This window comes from Lissotriton vulgaris, chromosome 4_1 (genome assembly GCF_964263255.1).
Source record: "Lissotriton vulgaris chromosome 4_1, aLisVul1.2, whole genome shotgun sequence".
NCBI lineage: Eukaryota > Metazoa > Chordata > Amphibia > Caudata > Salamandridae > Lissotriton > Lissotriton vulgaris.
The window spans coordinates 2,017,328,122-2,017,351,271 of record NC_141691.1 but is presented as its reverse complement, the minus strand read 5'-3'; the positions used below and the strand labels follow the sequence as shown (position 1 = coordinate 2,017,351,271).

The 23,150-nt window shown below is 49.5% G+C and overlaps 1 protein-coding gene across 1 annotated transcript in view; it reads left to right on the top strand.

Annotated features, from left to right (window-relative positions):
• The window catches only part of LOC147724890 (kinesin-like protein KIFC3), a 205,085-nt gene that overhangs the window by 162,867 nt on the left and 19,068 nt on the right, over window positions 1–23,150 (top strand). The window contains exons 13-16 of the mRNA XM_086966413.1: window positions 12,259–12,440; window positions 14,717–14,821; window positions 16,602–16,732; window positions 18,906–19,029. Of these exons, the coding sequence (XP_086822539.1) occupies window positions 12,259–12,440; window positions 14,717–14,821; window positions 16,602–16,732; window positions 18,906–19,029 (542 nt within the window). The remainder of the gene's footprint in view (window positions 1–12,258; window positions 12,441–14,716; window positions 14,822–16,601; window positions 16,733–18,905; window positions 19,030–23,150) is intronic.

Genomic DNA, 23,150 nt, shown 5'->3' with positions numbered 1-23,150 from the left:
ATGGAGCCTCACGGGAGTAACACCATGGAGGCTAGCAGGATGGTACTCGCCTGCTGCCTAGGTTCTCATCATCAGCATCCACCACTCCAACCAAGAAGTGATAGTGTATAAAGAATTTCCTTCTCGCCTTTCACTCCAGACAGTTCTTGGGGGAGGGTAGAGTGAGAAGGGAATCACAGAGAAAACAGCGCACCTTTTTAATTGTGTGGTCGTCGGCATGGTGGCCTCAGGACCAGGGGCCGGTACCTATGCCATGTGCACAGGCAAAAAACCTGGGAGTTTGGCTAGATCCTAACCTCTCTTTTGATTACAAAACCAAACGGGTGGCAGGGACGTGCTTTGGAATACTGAAGGTCCTGCGCAAAACCTTGGACCTACTACCTATGGCAGTTAGGAAGACTCTAGTCCATGCACTAGTGACTTCTCGCCTAGATTACGGGAACATCTTGTATCTAGGAGCTCCAGCTAGATGCTTACTGTGCCTGCAGGGAGTGCAGAATGCAGCAGCCTGCCTCATTCTGAGAAGCCCAAGAAGATCTTTGGCCAGAGCAGCACAGGTGGCACTTCATTGGCTCCCGATTAAAGAAAGAGTTGCCTTTAAAGCACTCTGTGTATGCCATAAGATTTTGCAGGGTTAGGCTCCTGCTTATCTAACGGACCTTGTGTCCCAGCACATCCCCTCACGTCTGTTGAGGTTGGGTGGGGTTGGTCTGGTATGTGTGCCGGCCATAAAAAAGGCGAGAATGGGTGGCAGATCTTTTCGCCTATTGGCGGCTAAACAATGGAACGCCCTCCCGATGGAGCTCGGCTGGAGACCCAAGAAAAATGTTTCAGGAAAAACTAAAAACAGATCTTTTTCCTCAAGGATAAATCAGGAGGCTCTGGGCTGATCACGGCTACTCTTACCGCAGCGCGGGGACACACTGGTATTAGTGTAACCATGGCGCTTTACAAATGGACTTATTATTATTATTTGTTATTAATGCTCTAAAAAGGGTGACCCTGATCTAGTAACACAAGATGGCTAGATTTTGCAGCCGCTTGTCCAACTAAATAATATTATTGGTTGGCCATGATCAGGAGAAGTATATTCACCATAGGAACAGGTCCTGTGTTGTACATGCTGTAATTGCTTGTGACAGACCAATCCCCTTTTTTGTGAACAGGGAACACAGGTACTCCTTTCCTGGGTTCTGGTTGTCCCATAGAAAGACATCAGCCGGAACACCGTTCAATAAAAACAATTAAAGAGTCGAGTTGGGATGAGAGGTTTGAACAGTTGTGGCTGTTTTTCTCACAGAAAATTAGGTTATGAGGGCACTTGATTGCCATGAATAGATATAGAAATGGGTCTTATTGAAAGATAGTTGGGAATCGGTTTAATCACAAAACAGTACAATGCACACGTGACTATGTCCTAAAGCTCAGTGACTGGCTTATCAATGGGGCTGTGAGTGCCTTGTCTCCTCTGTGCCAGAACTCAGCTTGTTTAACCAATCACAGTTTTAGAATTGCCCGAAAGACCCAATGGATGCATAGCCTCCTGCGTGCTACGTCACAGATGCTGGTGAACCATTAGGGGCACAGAGTATGTGTTGATGCGTGGTCTTTTTCTGAAAATGGACCGTGGAATATACACTGAAACCCAAAAGTGAAACCACCATGTTGGGTTTAGGATGGATTATGAAGTCATTGACGATACAGGATTCATCCATTTGTAATTTTACATGAAGGTATTAGCCAAAGCACAGCAAATGTCCTGTGATTTTGTAGATATCCCACCTCCAATGGCACAGTGAAAGGTGGTTCTTCCCTATTAACTCTTATCTAAGGTCAGATGTCTAATTCCTGTGGAGGTGCAGACTGAGGGAGAGTCTGTGCTACAGGAGTGAGATGTGACACAGAGCATTTACTGATGATGCCGCAAGGTACAGTCTACACTCACAGAGTGAGATGAGACACTGAATGTTTCACTTATGAGGCTGCAAGGTGCAGTTTACACCCACAGAGTGAGATGCAACACTGAACGTTTTGCCTATGATGCTGTGAGATATAGTCTACACTCACAGTAAGGTGTGACACAGACCGCTCCACTTATGCCACAGTGTGAGGTGTGACACAGACTGTTTCACTTATGATACCACAGAGCGAGATACGCCACAGAATGGTCCCCTTATGAAGCCACAGAGCATAATGTGACTCAGAATTTTACACTTATGATTTCACAAGGTACATTATTTTCTTACAGAGCGATAAGTGACAGTGCATTTCACTGATGTTGCTGCTAGATAGTCTAGACTTAGAGTGAGATGTGAACAATTGGTCAAACTTATGATGCCAACACCGATATATACATGCGTGGTGTGGTGGTAGTGCAATCCATGTGCATTTATGGAGGTAGTGCTATCTGTGTAAGGTGTGGTGGTAGTGCTACCCACGTGTGTTGTAGTGGTAGTACTATCCATGTGAGGTATGGGGGTAGTGTTATCCAGGTGTGGTGTGAGGTTAGTGCTATCCAGGTGTGGTGTGGTGTGGTGGTGGTGTTATCCAGGTGTGGTGTGGTGGTAGTGCTATCAAGGTGTGGTGTGGTGGTAGTGCTATCGGTGTGAGCTATAGTGGTAGTACTATCTAGGTGAGGGATGTTGGTAGTGCTACCCATGTGCGTTTATGGAGGTAGTGCTATCTGTGTGAGGTGTGGTGGTAGTGCTATCCATGTGAGGTATGGTGGTAGTGCTATCAATGTTTGTTGTAGTGGTAGTACTATCCATGTGAGGTGTGGTGGTAGTGCTATCTATGTGTGTTGTAGTGGTAGTTCTATCCATGTGTGTTGTAGTGGTAGTATTATCAATGTGAGGTGTGGTTGTAATACTATCCATGTGCAGTGTGTTGATTGTACTATCGATGTGTGGTGTGGTGGTAGTACTATCCGTGTGAAGTGTGGTGGTAGTGCTATCCGTGTAAGGTGTGGTGGTAGTGCTGTTCATGTGAGGTGTGGTGGTAGTGCTCTCCGTGTGATGTGTGGTGGTAGTGCTATCTCTGTGAGGTATGGTGTTAGTACTATCCATGTGCGGTGTGGTGGTTGTACTATCCATTTTTTTTTTTTTTTTTTTTTAAATATATTTTTATTGCAGGAATCAGTAAAACAATACAGTAACGACCAGTATCGTATTATAAACAACTTATACAAGATATAGCCCACCGACCCCCTTCCATAACGTTGCTATATAGCCAATCAGCCCATATCCCTGGGGTTGGGCGGCAAGTGCAGCTGGGGTCAGTAGGATGCTGGAGCTGGTCCGGATAACACACTGTCCGTCATCTGCTTTTCTAAACAAACCCCAAACCCCAAAAAGAAACCCCCCCCTCAAAATTCCCAGTTACTGTGAAACCCCCCCCTCCCCCCCATCCCCCACCATCAGCGCCAGGGAGCTCATCAACATAGGATCCACTGCTTGACCCACGGAGAAGGTAATAGTGCTGTCAATGCTAATGTTTAACGGGACTCGGGTCGAGTTGCTTCTTCACTTTCGGAGTCGCTGGGGGTACAATAATCTCTGAGGGCCTGCACCAGCGTTTCCCATTCTAACGCGGCTTCCTGCGCCTTCTCATTGCCCTGCCTCCAAGCCAATTGATACCGCAGCGCGCTCTCACCCGCCGCCCATTTCAAAAGCTCACTGTGCCATCTGCTGCCTGTAGGACCAGCTCGTGCCTTCCAATTCCTGGTCACCTCTCGCTTAGCAAGTAGGAGCCCCAGGTCGATAAATTTACTGGTGATTTTATTCCGGGGGGTATGGGGGAACCAGTGCAATAGCCCTACCGCCACATCGAATGATAAGTGCCTCCCCGTCACCTCTTCCAGAGTCGCCGCCACCTCCTGCCAGTAGGACGTCAGTCCTGGACAGGCCCATAGCATGTGTAGGAGGTCCGCCTCCTGAGCCGGGCACCTAGGGCATTCCGCCGAAGCCGTGGCAAAATAACGCCTGATCTTTACCGGGGTCAGGTACGCCCTATGGAGAACATAATAGTGGATCAGTTGGAAACGGGCGCCACGTGTGCCCTTCCAGGCACGTCTCACCAGCTGGGACCAGGTCGTCTCCGGGATCTCCCTACCAATGTCCTCTTCCCAGCGGGACTTCAGTGTGGCGAGAGGAACCAACCCCTCGGCAATCAACCTGCCGTAGAGGCAAGTGACCGCCTTCACCGTGCCCGCCGACATCATGACGTACTGGCACACCTGAGACAATTGAGGTTCCTCTAGCCCGTTTTGCCAGTGCGCCTGGATCGCTCGCACAATGGCCGAGTGCAGCAGAAAGTCGCCCCGGGGGATCCCAAAGCGGTCAATGAGATCCTGAAAGGACAGGAGCGCTCCGTCCTCGTACAGGTCCCCGACGAGCTGTAAACCGGAAACCTCCCAGTCCGCCAGTCGTGACCAATCTCCTCCGTGTGGGAGGGCCGTCAGCATCCCCAATGGTATTTCAGGCGCATATGGCGTCCGTAGGCGACCTCTGTTATGAGCCCGATTCCAACAGAGTCGGACAGTCCGCTCCTCCATCGACAGGTCCCGTAGAACTAAGCGCTGTCGCAGCGCGATAAAGGAGAGGACGTGCCTGGCCATACCCGTCCCTCCGCCGTCCTCCGGGCCTCTGAACTCCCTGGCTATCTCCTGGGTGTAGGTCTGGAGCTGCGCCGCTAAGTAATACTTCTCGAAGTCCGGCACAGCGAGCCCCCCCTCGTCTTTCGGCCTCATCAGGGTATTGAGGGCCACCCGCCGCCGGCCCGTTCCCCAAAGGAACCCGACCACCATAGAACGCAAGCGACGAAACGTAGCCGGTGGGACCCAGATCGGCAAAGTCCGAAAGTAATACAATAGTCGGGGGAGCGCCACCATTTTAAGCAGGGCTATGCGTCCCGCCACGGAGAGCGGCAGCGTGGCCCAAAAGTCCATGCTACCTCGGAGTGCTCGTATACAACGGGCAATGTTTCCATCTAGGAGGTCGGGTTGGTCATGGTACACAAACACCCCAAGGTATTTAAAGCAGTCGGGCTCCCATCTGATCTCCTTACTTAGCGCAGGAGTGGGGGTACCCCTACGCATCGGGAAGAGGCAGGTCTTAGACCAATTCACTTGGAGGCCTGAGACCGCTCCGAACTCCGTTAGCGCTAATTCCGCTCCCCGTAATGCGTCGACCGGGTCCTCCAGGAAGAGCAACAGGTCGTCCGCATAGAGCGAGACGTAATGTGGGCCCACTGCTGTCCATAAGCCCGTATAATGGGCTCCCGAGCGAAGATGTATCGCTAGTGGCTCCACCGCTAGTGCAAAAAGAAGCGGGGATAAAGAGCACCCTTGCCGCGTGCCACGCTCCACCGGATATCGCGATGAAATCAAAGGGCCCGATCTAACCCTGGCCGAAGCGGAAGCGTAGAGGACTGCTGTCCATTTGACAAATCCCTCCCCGAGGCCGAATTTCCGTAATACCGTGCATAGGTAGTCCCACTCCAGGCTATCAAAAGCCTTCTCCAAGTCCACCGATAAGACTACCGGGGACGGGGCATCCACGAATGGTTCCCCAAGCAAGCGGAACAACCTTCGGATGTTCATAGTCGTATTTCGCCGTGGGATGAAACCGGCTTGGTCTTCATGCACTAGGGAACTCATATGTCCCAGCAGCCTCGAGGCCAAGATGCTGCTCAATATTTTGTAGTCCACCGTCAGCATTGAAAGGGGGCGGTAGGACCCCGGGTCAGACGAGTCTCGGCCTGGTTTGAGGAGAGGAACCACCAACGCCTCACACATCGAGCCAGGGAGACGACCCAATCTCTTCGCCTCCCTGTAGACCACCAGTAACCGAGGGGCCAAGAGGTCAGCGTAAGCTGCGTAGAACTCCACCGGAAGGCCATCTAGGCCCGGGGTCTTGTTCCTCGCCATCCGTTTGATGGCCCCGCGGATCTCCTCTAAGTCGATGTCAGAACCCAGGGTTTCCGCCACTTCCTGTCCTACTGTGCGGAGTTCCAGTGGGCTAAGATATTCGTCAAGCCGGTCTGGGTCACGTGCGGAGCGACTGCGGTATAAACTTTCGTAGTAATGCCGGAAGCGACTAAGAATCTCCGGTTGGGTGCACACCTCGGTCCCATCCGCCCTACGCATATTTGTCGTCGTTTGGGACTGGCGCGTAGGGTTGGCCAACCATGCCAGTAACGCGCTCGACCTGTCGCCCTCCGCAATAGACCGGACCGTATAGGCCTTATAATCGAAACATCGGAGCCGCTCGACCTCCACCGCTACCTTCTCCCTCGCCTCTACCGTTTGTGTTTGCAATTCCGGGTGTCCGGGGCGGCTAATTTCGAGCTCGCGGAGCGCTCGGTCCGCTGTGTCTAAGTCAGCCAGGATAACACGCCGCATGCCCACCTTCTTAGAGATACAGTAACCCCTCACCACCACCTTGAAAGCGTCCCATTCGAACGCCCTAGTACTCGCGGAGCCGCCGTTGGACGCAAAATAATCCGTGATTTTCTCCCCTAGGTCCGCCTTGAAGACACTGTCCTCGAGGATCTCGGGACGCATCTTCCAGGTGGGTACTGCCGGTGTCCCAGGGAACCAGCGAATGTCCAGTAGGAGGGGGTTATGGTCCGAGATGGTCCGCGATAAGTACTCCGATCGGACCGCTGCCGAAACTAATTCGGACGAACCAAGAAAGCTATCTAGTCTGACATGCAGCTCATGAAGGCTCGAAAAGTATGAATAATCTCTAGACGCGGGGTGATGTGCCCTCCAAATGTCCGTCAAACCCCAGCGGGTCTGCCAATCTTGACGGCCCTTAGCCGCCCGCCGGACCGGGGAATCGGGGAGCGGGGGATGCGAGCGGTCCATGTCTACATCCACTACGGAGTTAAAGTCTCCCCCCAGCAGGAGGGGGCCGGCGAAAAAATGGGCCAGCGAGCCCGATAACCTGGAAAGGAAGGCAGTCTGGTCCACGTTAGGAGCATACACACAGCAAACGTTCAGGTCCCTCCCTCCTAGCGTGCCTGATATGGCCACGAAACGCCCCTCTGGGTCCAACACTGTCCTCGTGACCTGGAAGGGGACTCCTGCCCTAATCCATATTAGCGCCCCCCTGGCATAAGCAGAGTACGCCGTGGAAAAGACCTGCCCTCGCCACCTACGCTGAAGCGCCGCCCCTTCCGCCTTGTTCAGATGCGTTTCCTGCAGCAGCGCCATTTGCACTCCCCTACGCACTAAATAAGCATGGACCTTGTGACGCCTGGACATAGTGTGAAGCCCCCTCACGTTCCAAGTAATACATTTCAAGTTAGCAACATCAGCCATTGTCCCAGAGTGTTCTTGCACAGTCTCCCCGTTCGGGTCCCCACAAAGAAAAAGCATCAATCCTCCCAGCGCTGACGGCGGCCATTTTCCCCAACCAGAACCAAACCACCCAAAAACCAACAAAGCCCCCCCCCAACCACCCCAGAACAGGACCCAAACTACACCATCTAGATCCCATCCAAACCTCTACGGAGATCAACCCCAAAATCCCCACTAGTCCTACGGTCGCCACCGTAGGAAGGCCTTATGGGCCAGGTGCGGGCTGAGCGGAGGCAGTGGGCCCTCGTCGCCCAGGCTACCAGGACTACAGTAAGCCCCCCCCTGTGTCAAAACCTTCCGGGGCAAGAGCAGCAGCCCCCCAACCCTCCCTCCTTCGTTGTCAGCAATAAAGAACGGCAACCGCCTCCCCCCTGCCGGGCCCCCACCCAAAACAAGGCAGCATATCCCGTTACCCTTGTCCGTCCAAAAGGTCCTCCACCGATTTCGGTGTGATCACCGGTGTATGGGTACTGTCTGCCACTGAGTCTTCCGAGTCCGATGGTGCCCCCTGAGCACCCGGGTTTTCTTCCTCCTCCTCGATGACTTCGCCTCTTGCTCCCGACAGTTCCGACAGAACTTCCAACACTCCCCTCCGCTCCGATGATGTCTCCGCTGTCGAGGGTCCTCCTGTACGGCCGCGGCGGTTCCTGACCCTTTTAGATCGCCTCCTTTGTTCCGGCTCCTCCGCCTGATGGGTCGAGGCGCTATAACCATCTCTCCCTGCCCGGTACAGTTCGAGCCAGTCACAGACCTCCTCTGGGGTGTCGAAGAACTGGGTTTTGTCGTCGACAATGACTCGGAGCCTTGCGGGAAATAGGAGTGAATATTGGATGCCCTCACTCCTGAGTTCACGCTTAACCGCCAGGAAGGAGAACCGCTTGCGCTGCGTCTCGTAGGTGTAGTCAGGGAAGATATTCACCTGACTGTTTGCAACCTGGAACGGGCCATTGTGCCTGGCGGCATTTAGGATCAGGTCTCTGTCCCGGAAATGTAGCAACCGCGCCACCACTGGCCTTGGGGCTCGTCCCTGCTGTGGGGGCCGTGCTGGGACTCTGTGGGCCCGTTCCAGAGTGTAAAAGGAGGACAGGCCCTCCGGGACCACCGTGTCTCGGAGCCAGGTCTCCAAGTATCGCACCATATCGCCATCCTCGATTTTTTCCGGCAGGCCCACCACCCGAATGTTATTCCTCCTGTTGCGGCCTTCCGCATCCTCTGCCCTCCGTTCGAGGGTCTCGATTCGGGACATGGCATCCTTTATCGTCGCAGCCAGGGTCCTCTGCGCCGGTTCTAAAGTCTTCACCGTGCCCTCCACCTCCTTGACCCGGTCTGAGGTGGTTGTACTATCCATGTGTGGTATGGTGGTTGTACTATCCAAGTGTGGTATGGTGGTTGTACTATCCATTTGTGGTGTGGTGGTTGTACTATCCATGTGAGGTATGGTGGTAGTGCCATCCATGTGAGGTGTGGTGGTAGTGCTATCCGTGTGAGGTGTGGTGGTAGTGCTATCTTTGGGAGATATAGTTGTAGTGCTATCTCTGTGAGGAATGGTGGTATTCCTGTACAGGTGAAGTGTGGTGGTAGTGCTATCTCTGTGAGTTGTGGTGGTAGGGCTGTGTCTGAGAGGTATGGCGTTAGTACTAAACACACAAGATGATGGACGGAATGTTGCACAATGGCAACACATTCACCCCCAGTCACAGATCTGGGTTTAATCCATCGTTATTTTGCTCACCAAGCCACCCCAGTTCAGACATTGCCATGTGCTAATCAGTCTTGACCCTGTGCCTCATGGGAACAGTCCAGCCCGAACTACCAAGCCATGTCTTCCCTGGACCGGAATCAAGCATCCTAGGACCGGTTTCTGGCTATCAGCCGTCTTCAGCCAGGATAGCTTGACTCCAGTGGCTTAGTGAGCACGGGACCCACGTCTGGGCATACCCTTCCCACATAGGGTGAACAGCAAAACACAGTAGAGGATGGACGAAATGTTGCACCATGGCAAAACATTCACCCCAAGTCACAGATCTGGGTTTAATCCATCGTTATTTTGGTGTTAGTACTATCCATGTACGGTGTGATGGCTGTACTATCCATGTGTGGTGTGGTGGTTGTACTATCCAGTTGTGATGTGATGGTTGTACTATCCATGTGTGGTGTGGTGGTTGTACTATCCAGGTGTGGTGTGGTGGTTGTACTATCCATGTGTGGTGTTGTGGTTGTACTATCCATGTGAGATATGGTGGTAGTGCTATCTATGTGAGGTATGGTGGTAGTGCTCTCCAGGTGAGGTATGGTGGTAGTCCTGTCCAGGTGAAGTGTGGTGCTAGTGCTATCTCTGTGAGGTGTGGTGGTAGTGCTATGTCTGTGAGGTATGGTGTTAGTACTATCCATGTACGGTGTGGTGGTTGTACTATCCATGTATGGTGTGGTGGTTGTACTATTCAGGTGTGGTGTGGTGGTTGTACTATTCAGGTGTGGTGTGGTGGTTGTACTATCCATGTGTGGTGTGCTGGTTGTACTATCCATGTGAGGTATGGTGGTAGTGCTATCTCTTTGAGATATGGTGGTAGTGCTATCAGGTGATATGTGGTGGTAGTACTATCCATGTGGGGTGTGGTGGTAGTGCCATCCGTGTGAGGTGTGGTGGTAGTGCTATCCGTGTAAGGTGTGGTGGTACTGCTATCTTTGAGAGGTGTAGTTGTAGTGCTATCTCTGTGAGGAATGGTGGTTTTCCTGTAAAGGTGAAGTGTGGTGGTAGTGCTATCTCTGTGAGGTGTGGTGGTAGTGCTGTGTCTGTGAGGTATGGTGTTAGTACTATCCATGTACGGTGTGGTTGTTGTACTATCCATGTGTGGTGTGGTGATTGTATTATTCAGGTGTGGTGTGGTGGTTGTCCTATCCATGTGTGGTGTGGTGGTTGTACTATCCATGTGAGATATGGTGGTAGTGCTATCTCTGTGAGGCATTTTGGTAGTGTCCTCCAGGTGAGGTATGGTGGTAGTCCTGTCCAGGTGAAGTGTGGTGCTAGTGCTATCTCTGTGAGGTATGGTGGTAGTGCTTTCCAGATGAGGTATGGTTGTTGTCTTGTTTCTGACTTGGCCTCGCTTCTGTCAACCAGGAAACATCCGGGTGCTGTGCCGAATAAAGTCCAAGTGTGGTATGGTGGTTGTACTATCCATTTGTGGTGTGGTGGTTGTACTATCCATGTGAGGTATGGTGGTAGTGCCATCCGTGTGAGGTGTGGTGGTAGTGCTATCCGTGTGAGGTGTGGTGGTAGTGCTATCTTTGGGAGATATAGTTGTAGTGCTATCTCTGTGAGGAATGGTGGTATTCCTGTACAGGTGAAGTGTGGTGGTAGTGCTATCTCTGTGAGTTGTGGTGGTAGGGCTGTGTCTGAGAGGTATGGCGTTAGTACTAAACACACAAGATGATGGACGGAATGTTGCACAATGGCAACACATTCACCCCCAGTCACAGATCTGGGTTTAATCCATCGTTATTTTGCTCACCAAGCCACCCCAGTTCAGACATTGCCATGTGCTAATCAGTCTTGACCATGTGCCTCATGGGAACAGTCCAGCCCGAACTGCCAAGCCATGTCTTCCCTGGACCGGAATCAAGCATCCTAGGACCGGTTTCTGGCTATCAGCCGTCTTCAGCCAGGATAGCTTGACTCCAGTGGCTTAGTGAGCACGGGACCCACGTCTGGGCATACCCTTCCCACATAGGGTGAACAGCAAAACACAGTAGAGGATGGACGAAATGTTGCACCATGGCAAAACATTCACCCCAAGTCACAGATCTGGGTTTAATCCATCGTTATTTTGGTGTTAGTACTATCCATGTACGGTGTGATGGCTGTACTATCCATGTGTGGTGTGGTGGTTGTACTATCCAGTTGTGATGTGATGGTTGTACTATCCATGTGTGGTGTGGTGGTTGTACTATCCAGGTGTGGTGTGGTGGTTGTACTATCCATGTGTGGTGTTGTGGTTGTACTATCCATGTGAGATATGGTGGTAGTGCTATCTATGTGAGGTATGGTGGTAGTGCTCTCCAGGTGAGGTATGGTGGTAGTCCTGTCCAGGTGAAGTGTGGTGCTAGTGCTATCTCTGTGAGGTGTGGTGGTAGTGCTATGTCTGTGAGGTATGGTGTTAGTACTATCCATGTACGGTGTGGTGGTTGTACTATCCATGTATGGTGTGGTGGTTGTACTATTCAGGTGTGGTGTGGTGGTTGTACTATTCAGGTGTGGTGTGGTGGTTGTACTATCCATGTGTGGTGTGCTGGTTGTACTATCCATGTGAGGTATGGTGGTAGTGCTATCTCTTTGAGATATGGTGGTAGTGCTATCAGGTGATGTGTGGTGGTAGTACTATCCATGTGGGGTGTGGTGGTAGTGCCATCCGTGTGAGGTGTGGTGGTAGTGCTATCCGTGTAAGGTGTGGTGGTACTGCTATCTTTGAGAGGTGTAGTTGTAGTGCTATCTCTGTGAGGAATGGTGGTTTTCCTGTAAAGGTGAAGTGTGGTGGTAGTGCTATCTCTGTGAGGTGTGGTGGTAGTGCTGTGTCTGTGAGGTATGGTGTTAGTACTATCCATGTACGGTGTGGTTGTTGTACTATCCATGTGTGGTGTGGTGATTGTATTATTCAGGTGTGGTGTGGTGGTTGTCCTATCCATGTGTGGTGTGGTGGTTGTACTATCCATGTGAGATATGGTGGTAGTGCTATCTCTGTGAGGCATTTTGGTAGTGTCCTCCAGGTGAGGTATGGTGGTAGTCCTGTCCAGGTGAAGTGTGGTGCTAGTGCTATCTCTGTGAGGTATGGTGGTAGTGCTTTCCAGATGAGGTATGGTTGTTGTCTTGTTTCTGACTTGGCCTCGCTTCTGTCAACCAGGAAACATCCGGGTGCTGTGCCGAATAAAGCCCTTAACCGAGGCCGATATGACAGAAGTCACCACTGCCACAACGGTGACCACAAACCTCAACGACGACACCAAAGTGGCCGTGTTCTACAAAGGGAAAGAGCGAGCGTTTGACCTGGACAAAGTGTTTCTGCCTCACGTAACGCAGGAGGAGGTGAGTGAAATAAGGGATGGTACCTTCATGTTTGAATGGCTGTGTCCACCAGGAGAGGGGGCAGGCAAGGAGTGACCATCAGAAGCTGATGGTGAATATTTCACACCGGTCTGTTCCCCCAACACAACCCTCTCACAATACTTGCAATGCTCAGTCAGTAGCACTATTCTTGCTTGCTTTGGGCTCTCCTTGCAGGATATCTCTTCCCTGCCTTTGTCCTCTTCCTCGCATAGAGTAATTATGAGTGACATTTCAACGACTATGAGTGACACTTTGTGGAGAGCAAAATCAAGCAATAAAGACGAGGGAAACATATAAATATCAGAAATTACACCAATTTGACCAAGGTGAAACTCTAAGATCTTAAAATTTCTGCAAAGCACCAGAAATGGAAGGAAGGGGACTAACCGGAGACCATCTGCATGAATGCAATACTCAGTTACAGAGGACAGGCAGGCAGAGCAGCTGCTCAGATGATGATCTCATTGATCTGATCATTCATGACAGCGCCCTAACCTAAAATCCACATTGTATAGCATAGCAACTGCAACTGGGAGACTATACAGTCACCCAGTCTCAAGCATATTCAGTTGCTAATGCAATAAAGTTAAAGAGAATGCTGGGAAGCGCCAGCACAAAACCCGGAGATGGTCCGCTTCAAGCCTGTGCTGCTGCAAATAAATGAATAAATGCGAATTGCACATAGCTGTCACATCTTCAGGTTGCCTATGTGTGACGTTTGCAAGTTTCATTGTGCTTATGTGTGACATTTCATTCCCTTTGAGTGACACTTTAGCGTGAGAACAGTCAATCAATTATCCTTGTTCTTAGATGCATTCCATGAATTATCCAATTTCTTGTTTCAAAACTGTCAAAAATGCTCCATAAATTATTATGCAATGTCACTAACTTAATTCCTGTTTCCCAAGGTGCTTATTGTAAGATAAAGATGTAGCTACAACACAAGATAGGACCATAAGGTGTTACTTTCCAAAGAAACAGCACCTGCCCCATCATGTGTGCTCTTAGGATTGGCTTTTTAGCCAACATTACATTGCATTCTGAGAGTTATAGTTACACTTTTAATGTTAGCTGGTAACATTTATGGTCTAGGAGCAATGGTTAGGAAGACAGGATAAACTACAGTAGCACCTTACCTCCTTTCAGTAATAACCTGCAATGATGTGCTCAGTTCCATTGTCATGTTTCTATAACTTTCAACAATTACCATTATTTTATGCTGCTGTTAAATTTGACATGGAATAAAACTGTGTAAATTTATTATAATTCAATATATGATATACAAAGAATTTCGGATAATCCAATTGTCAATAATTCAATTAGAGTCCACACTAAATTACAAAAATTGTTATTCAATGAAACTACATTAACATGCAACACATTTGTAGAAAAAACATACATTTAGATCATAAACTTTTTTTCTGATTTGTTTTGGATCAACTATGTAAGAAATATTTATTTTAAAAGTCGTCGTTTTGTCACAGATCCTCAGCTGCGTTTTTGAAGTATACAGCCACTCTCACAAGCCCTTGCAGACGCCACTTCTAATCGCAGGTTTTGTGATGTAGCTTCTATTTAATATTATTTTTACAATTATTTTGAGCTACTTTTAGCTCTTTAGCCTCAAGTTAATGTACCCTGAGTGAAGGTTAGTGCTCCCTAATAGTGGTGGACACATCACTCCGTGGCAGCAACATGGTTTGTTGGTGGTCCGACTACCACCGCTGTTATATGTGTGTAACACTAACATTCTAGACTTGTGCGGGCATTGCTAACATTGGTGAAGGGAGGGCATAGCACAGGTGCCGAAGCTGTACATCTTACCACAGATAATATGCATAAAATATAACCAGGTGGCTAAAATTTGTAATTTATGTTAGATATAAAGGAACAGAACAGGGGGCCAAACTAAAGAAAAGTGAAAACACAGTCAGAAAACTACTATCAGAGAAATGAATGATAGCGTGCAAGGTATTCCATTATTGACCCATCTTTTCGAAGCCCGCTGACATTAGGAGCTATACAAGCGAATCACCGTACAAGTGGAACACCAGTGAGAGGAAGTCGGCTGCAGTGAGGATGATATGATACTATGTTTCACTGCAGACAAGTAACTTACTCATGGTGGGCACACTGTTCTCCGGAGGGCATACTTCTGTGGTGCGCTGATCCTCCAAGTCATTGACGAAACTATGCGTATCTCCTTATTGAATGTTCAAGAGGTGATCGATACTGACTCTACTTTTGATTCTCAGGTGTTTCTGGAAATTGAACCCGTGGTCATGTCCTGCATGAACGGCTACAATGTCTGCATTTTTGCCTACGGACAGACGGGCTCAGGGAAGACCTACACGATGGAGGTAGGTGAGAGGACAGGGCTCTCTGGGTGAGAAGAAACATCTACTGGTGGATAGAAAATTGAAATAGGTGTTGTCAAACCCTAGGCATTAAAACTGAAATACTTCAATGCATGCGGAGGTCTTTAAAGCCCCCAGGATGATGCAAATGTTGTTGATGCAGAGTTTATATTAAGGAATGATCACAGCATAGCGCCTTACCCTGAGACAACCTTCTCTAGGCGCAGATAACAATCTGCTCAAGGAAGAACAGTATCGGGGTTGATGATCACATTGGCCTAAGAATCAGCGAGGTCATCTGAAGGTCATAATTTCAGGGATACAGGACTTTTTAAATGGAGTCAGGGTGGGAGGTCCATAGTTTGTGTCCCATGAAGCCCCCCAACTACTTCAATTATTAGACAGTTTCCTTTTGGAAATCAAAAAGAAATTTTAAAGGGACAAAGTTAGAACCTTTTTGGGGTTGCATCTACCCATATTCATGTTGAGGTGGTAAGGAATCGGCTGCTGTAAAATATCTCAAGCGGAGCATGTTCTTGGATCGAAAGATGGCAAACTAGGACTTTTAAGAACCTGGAGCCGTATTCACATTGAACACTTAGAATTCTGCACCCCGATGACTATGACTTTGCACGTGCAGATATCTGTACTACTAGAATTCACAAAGATTCCGACAATATGCCTGTGATAACCTGCAATAGGTGCAGGCTTCCAGGCGTATTTCTGGAAACCCACTTTGGATTCCTAGTGCCGCTTAATGGAGGCATGTCCGTGGACACAGGTTTACGTAGTGCACAGTTGTGCATGCAGGAATGCAATTGTATCTGTGCAAAGGAATTTTCTTTTCTTTTTTCTCCACAGGTAAACTATTTTCCCCTCCTCCCCCATTTTGCGTATGTTCTCTCAGTGGTGGAGCAGGGGCATTGTGGGTCCTAATGCAAGAAGGGATATCCCCTAGCCGTCCTAGCTGAGTTGTAGAAGTCAGCCATAACTGGGACCCAGTGCCCCCCCCCCCACCTTGTTCCCAGTGTCACTGCACTTACTGCATGCTTGAAAGCGACACCCTTGTTTTCACTTCACCTTCCCATCTTGGAAGGGATTTACTTCATAAATAAATCCTTCAGTATGGGAATGGATGAAAAAAGTTTAAGTTTAAATATTTTATTTATTTTTAGATTATGAGGGAAAAAGGAATAACTTGGAGGTCAGAAAACCATAGAATGCCCACTCCCTGTCCCAGAGGCTGGCTCTACTGACACTGTGCGTCAGTAGAGCCAGCCTCTGGGACAGGGAGTGGGCATAATATTTCATGTGAATGCATGGATTCATTATCACAAGGCCACTTTTGTGAAGCACCACACTTGTAAATCGAGCCATTTATTCAAGCAAATTGAACTTAGACTCACAGCCTGAACACCAGGGGTATAATGCAGGTCCCTGCATCTTCTGCGGTGCAGGGGGCCCCAACCCGTCAAATGGGGGCCCATTCAATCCAAGGCCAATGAATATCTGTGAGATATGAGAGATTCAGGGCTCTTGTCACATTCTGCAGGGGGCCCCAACCCGTCAAAGGGAGGGGGGGGCATTCTACCCAAGGCCAATGAATATCTGTGAGATATGAGAGACTGGAGGTGGGCTGGTCACATTCTGCAGGGGGCCCCATTATTGCTGAACACATCCACTTTGAGACATCAAGGTATGAACCGGGGCCCTTTTTAGGATGTATTGCAACTCCTCCCTCCCAGGTGGACTCACCACACTTGTTTTATTTTACTCACTGCAGGGATCCCCTGAAAACCCTGGGATCAACCAGCGAGCACTTCAAGCTGTCTACAAGGAGATGGAAGCCAGGACAGGTCTCTGGAAATTCTCGGTCACCCTGAGCATGGTGGAGATTTACAACGAGGTGATCAGGTAAATAACATAAGTATTTGCAAAGAGCATGTTCACCCAGAGGGGTAGCTTGGCCCTGAATAAGAGATGTTTATTTTTTTGATTTCAAGGTATTTTATTAAGAAATGTTACACATACAATTACCATCGCTTTACCATTGCGGGGTAATATCACAACCTGGCTGTACATGACACTAGTACCCAACTCATTGGTAATCATTATATTCAACCTCAGAAGGATGAAAGGCTGAGTGGACCAGCTGGGATTTTAACCGTGGACCATGATGTCAAACTCAGGGTTCTACAGTGGACGCCTTAGTCGACTAAGCCAACAGACCCAGCTTGTAACTGTAGATATAGGGAAGGTACCTATTTAGGGAGAGGTAGATGCCTGCAGTCTAAGACCACTGCAAGCCCACAACACAAGATGGTGAGAAGATGAGGCTGAAAGGCGTCTATAAGAGCTCTAAGCCTAATCACTAACAGCTAATAGCAGGAAGAAGGGAAGCGTTGTCGCACATTCCCTGGGTGTCACCAAACTAAACCTCTTATAGTGGATGTTTTATTTGTAAACACACTTTTATATATCCTCGTTTCCATGGGGAGAGCCTTCCTCTGACCCAGTGGATCTGCGTTGGGTTTGATGTGAAGCCTCAAGAATGCAAGCGGGTTCAATGCCCACCGAGCTGTGCAGCTCTAGCGAAGCCTGGGCAGCATTGACTGCCATGAGCACGCTGGCACAAGCACATCCATTGATGCCAAGTGCCTCCTAGTCGTGCATGGCACCTCAAGTCAGGCTTTCCTTTTCAGCCAGCAGCACTTTCCGTTAAAGGGCTAGTCCTCGGATGCAAAGTGCCGCTGGCTGGTCAAAAAGAAGCGGCTGCTGGTGCCTCTCCTGACAAGGGAACCCTTGACCTCTGTTCATCCGGAGGGATTCCCTAGGCAGGGATGACCCTGAGCACTCTGATGTGAACAGCTATAGAAACATTAAAAGGACCATCCAGAGAGTAATGTCACAATAGAACTCAAAACAACATCTGACATCATCAAATAGTCAATCTTTCTAGAACTCCTATTGGTGATTGTTAGGGATATGGGACTGGGCAAAGAGAAGTGTTTTTTTCTCTACACTGGATGGACCCTCCTTTAACAGTCAGCAGTGGCACCTAGTCATAATGACCCTGGGCACTCTGGCACGCTTGTCCTCAGGGATGCTAATCACCCTTGTAGGCAAGGGGGACATGGCTGCCCTGGGCACTCTAACTTAGGCATTCTCAGTGAAGCAGAACATCCCCAGGAGGACGTCTGCTTGGCAGAGTGAATGAGTGGGCAGGATAAACTATCAAACAATGCCTTTCAATTGCATAGAGTTCCTGAAAAAACACATCTGTAGGGCTTAGTGTGATGGTCTGTTAGTGTGATGGTCCGTTCCACCTGAACATAAGAGACTTGTGCTTTGTCTTTTAAATGCACTGAGTTCCAGAAAGGAGGATCCACAGGGCAGGTAGTCCTGGGTAAATTACCAAGACCGACTGAGGTATCCTGTGTGACATAGAGTCGCTAGACAACACTGACCCACCGACTTACGAATCGAGGATGAGGGCAGGAGTACTCTCCTTTCTACTAAACTGATTCTATTCACATTTATCCGGACCAGATTTGTTGTCCGATTGAGATTTTATTCACTGGATATATCTGAAGGCTGAAGGATATGTATCGCATATGAAAAATACTATCTTAGACCCATGCAATTTGGGACCACACACAGGTAATACCTGCAATGTGGTGAATCTATCAACTAAGTTTTGTGCTAGCCCTGAGGAAGTCATCGGGTGATTTTCCCCGAGACGAAACACGTGACGGCTATTGGCTACATTTGGTGATGTCATCTACACCAATTTAACATCAAGAAGCTATGTGTAATACATCTACAAATATGACAAGAATAAAGGAAACGAGAAAATAAAGAAGATAATTTTCGAGAATTTTTTGAAATTGATACTTTATTGGACTGATAGCTTGATATGCTTTAACTGTGAATGTCAATTTGCCTTTTTCTCGGGAACATTATTCTGTCTGGTATCCTGTGTGACATAGAGTCGCTTGACAACACTGACCCCATGTGTGTTTCTGCATGTGGGCGGGAGGCAGTTGGCCAGTGTCTTCTTGTTCTATTAGCCTTTCATCCTTTGCAGGGATCTTCTGGGCAAAGATGGGCAGGAGAAGTTGGACATCAAGCTGCTTCCAGATGGAAGTGGCCAACTGCACGTGCCGGGCTTAACGAGCGTGGGAGTCAACAGCTTCAGCCACATCAAAAAGGTACTGATCTGAACGGAAAACAGCATTACCACAACCATAATTCAAGTGAGCAACAAGGCAGTATGGAGTGACATGATATTCACGTAACATGACTTGGGACATCTTCTGTACACTCATCCATGCACATATTGCTCCACACAGATCCATAACCGATTCTAGCCAGCTGCTATCCAATATAGTTCATCAATAAATACTGCATGATTTGCCATCACTATCCACCATGACTCACATCTAAACAGTAATACAACTAAATACAATCACATTTGACAAGTTTGACTCCAGTCAGCGAAAATCACAGAACTGTAATGCAGATGCAAGTAATATAACATAAGAGCTCTGACGTTTTTTCATTTTGCGCCTCTATGTGATTCAGAATATGATGGTCATTACATGTCCTTGCCTAGGAGGAAACCGACTCTGTGGTTTGTGTGATGGAAACGCTGCAATGCGTTTACCACGCATACTGGTTCCACACAGTCTCAAGAACGCAAGTCTTAACCACGAATTTGCCTTTACCAAGAATGCCGTTAAGACAAATTATGCGTTGTTAAGGCTTGTATGGTAAAGACATATCCGTGGTTAAGACTTGACAGGTAAGTCTTAACCCCCGACCCCTGTCCCTGCACTGAATACTTAAACTACCCCTGCCCTGAGTCCTTTAACTACCACCTCCCTCCTGAAAACCAACCCCCTCCCCTGAGCCCTAGAAACTTCCCTGCCTTCAGTCCTAAGAACTACCCCACCCTCTCCTAGCCCTAAAAAATACCTCGGCCTCCCCCTGAGCCTTAAAAACTACCCCAACCTCCCCATTGTCCCTAAAAACAAGCCCACAGTCCGCTGGTCCCTAAATACTACCCCAACCCCCCATCCCTGAAAACTACCCTGAACCCTACCACCCCTGAAAACTACCCCGAACCCCCCAGCCCTGAAAACTACCCTGAACCCTACCACCCCTGAAAACTACCCCGAACCCCCCAGCCCTGAAAACTACCCTGAACCCTACCACCCCTGAAAACTACCCCGAACCCCCCAGCCCTGAAAACTACCCTGAACTCCCCCAGTCCTAAAAACTACCCTGAACCACCCCAGTTCTCAAAACCACCATGAACCCCCAGCCCTGAAAACTACCTGGAGGGGCCCCAGCCCTGAAAATTACCCTGAGTCCCCCAGCCCTAAAAACTACCCCGAGCCCCTCCAGCCCTAAAAACTACCCTGACCCCACCAACCATACAAAATCCACCCCAAAACCCGACCCCAGCCCCATTTACCTCACCATGTCGCATCCTCTCCCTATCCTTCCTGCTGCTTGCTGCTTCCGCCAGCCAGCAGCTAGACTGCGCACTGCCTCATCCACGCACATGCGTGGTTAAGGCAAGCGTGGTAGCGCTTGCATAGTCGGAACACACATGACTGAGGATGCGTTATTCCAACTGTTTCCCGAGTCTGTGCCATCCATGCATGTGGAAAAAGGTAGGGCTATGACCTTTTTCAAGATTTCGCCCGGCGCTAACCGCCCTTGTACCATTCAATTTACCAAGCAATGAGGCAGGCGCCGGAGACCAGAAGGCAGGAAACAGGAGTTTTATTCCGACGGAGCAGAACACATCAGATCAGACAACAAGGTATCGTCTCGAGGTGCTCTAACAGCCTCTCGGAGGCCTGGCCTCTTATACACTGGTTTATGGCATGTGACCTTTCTTTATTACAATCAGAACATTGTGAAGTAAGGAAAAAGACATCCCCATAATCCTCGTGTCAATCCCACCCCCATATACCTTCACAATAGAGGTCCTCAGCCTGCTGATAAGAGGAGGGGGTCATCACGCAGCTGAGAGTTTCGCCAAGTCTTAGGATGTGTGTGCCTGATCATGTCCCAGGGGTGGGGAGGCTCTGGTCAACAGTGTGTCCTTTGAAGAGGGACGACTCCATACAATGAGGGGCAGTAAATGCTATCTCCTGGCTTAGGCGATGGCCTCGGACCTGTGTGGACAGTCGGACACGGGGTAGGGGGCATCGAAGGAGTGGTATTCATGCCGCGTGGACAATTGAGCGCGGAGGGAAGGTTTATCAACAGAGGGGCATTCATGGGAGGAGAGGAGGTGCTGGTCAGGCGCTGGCGTGACTCCCAAGGACAGGGTCATGCAGAAGGGTTATGCTCATAAGGGGGAGGGAGGGGGAGCCAGGGTGCGCGGAGGATGCTTGCTGGGTCAGAGGGGCACGCTGGCGGTCGATCGTGGACAGAGAGACCATGTTACCTAAAATGGCTGTTATGCATGTTGTACGTGGGTGACAAGCTGGCGCAGACGATGTTTAGCCCGCAAACTAAAATTCCACAGTCCTCCCTTTTAACATGTCTCGCCAACTTGTCAGTTTGGATTTATCCCCATAAGGCCACGTATTTCGACTTCGTAGAGGGGACTCATGTGCTCAGTTCGGAAGTCCAAAGTCTTTGGGCACATACAGTTAGAAATGAAGCTGCACAAGGAGGGTAGACATTGAATACCCAAGCAACACCCACATAATATCACAACAGGTATCAGCACGAAGGAAAACAACCTCCAACCCCAGTTCCTCAAAGTGTCCCAAAACCAGCTCCCAAGCGACCATCCTTCCTGCTCTTGGTGAACCTCCGAGGAAAGTCTGTGGAGGTGTTCAATGGCTTTGTAGACTGAAGGCGAGTTATCTGGCACGTATGTGCAGCAGCTGGATCCGATGATGCGGCATGCTCCTCCTCGGTCGGCTAGGACCACGTCTAGGACAAGGCGGTTTTGAAGGGTCACAAGGCGGACCGCCTGAAGTTCCGCCGTGTTGTTGGCGAGGATGCCAGCCGTGATGTTGATCGTTGTTTCTACTGCCTGGGTCAGGTGTCGGATAGCGCGGCTGTTTGCCATGGGGCCCCACAGAGGAACAAGTCCCTTAGCTGCATCTAGGAACTGTGCTCCGGTGGAGTCGGCTTGTCCAATGTCATCTGCACGCCTCTGCCGGTGATGGTTGGCAGGGGCTATATATGTGGGTGGAAGAACGAAGGCAATATAACAGATACCCTTCCAACCTTTCGGGAGCCAGGTGTAAGCTCTGGTGCCGCACACAAAGTACATATTTGGAGAAGCAACAAAGGAAGGGGAATCAACTGAGTTCAGTGTTCTGGTGATTCGGCAGGAACTGCGACCCACCAGCTGTGTTCCCTGGCCTTCGAGACACACAAGACCTGTGACATTGATGACTGAAAGAGCCACGGTCAGAGTGGCGGTAGTTTGTTTCTGCAGATGAGAGAACGTGGACCTAGCCGGATTGTGGAGTACCTGTACTTCGACTCGTTCTTTGGCTGGAATGTCTTTAAGGAAGGTGGCGCCTGTGAGCGCAGGACACAGGGGAGCAGAGGTCTTTCCAGTTCTGTTCAGCCAGAACCCAGAGTAGAAGTGCGACACTGTCTGGCTGGAAGTGGCGTTGTCCTTGTGGCTCTCTTGCATGAGGATCAACCAGGCGAGGCAGGAGCCGTGAACTGAGAAAGGAGAAGGGATGAAGGGGATGGAGTGTCCTGTGGCATGCGGGAGCAACCCGCAGATCCAGCAGTTCGTAGCATTCGCAGCAAGGTTGTGTTGGTGCAACAGTTGCACGAAGGAATTATTCCAGAACTCCTTCCGCCTTTCTCGGAGCTGAGGCGACAGAGAGATTAGGTGATGCTCTTTCAGGGGTGTTGGTTGTGCAGTAGGTAGCAATGCCTCATGAGCCGGTGCGCTTTCCTCCAGAATCCAGAAGGAGGTCACGAGGAGGAGGCAGAAGAGGAAGGCAATAAAAAGGGCGATTGTCTTTGATTTGTGCAAATTGTCAGTCTTTGGGTTTCTATAGTGGGTATTTCCTGTTGCTTCCATCATCTTCTTATCTGGCGCTTCCATCATCTTCTTATCTGGCACTTCCATCACCTTCAAGGGGCTCGGTAGCGGGCAGAACCACAGACTTCGTTTAACTTCTCTCCCGGCAACCCTTGGTTGTGCTTAGGTCACCGTTCTGAGATTCAACTTAGTCCGTGGCCTACTTAGCCTGAAGCTCCCTCCTTTCAACCCAGGAAATACCCTTCTCTGGATGGCACAGTGGGATCAGAGAATTTTGCAAGTTCAAGT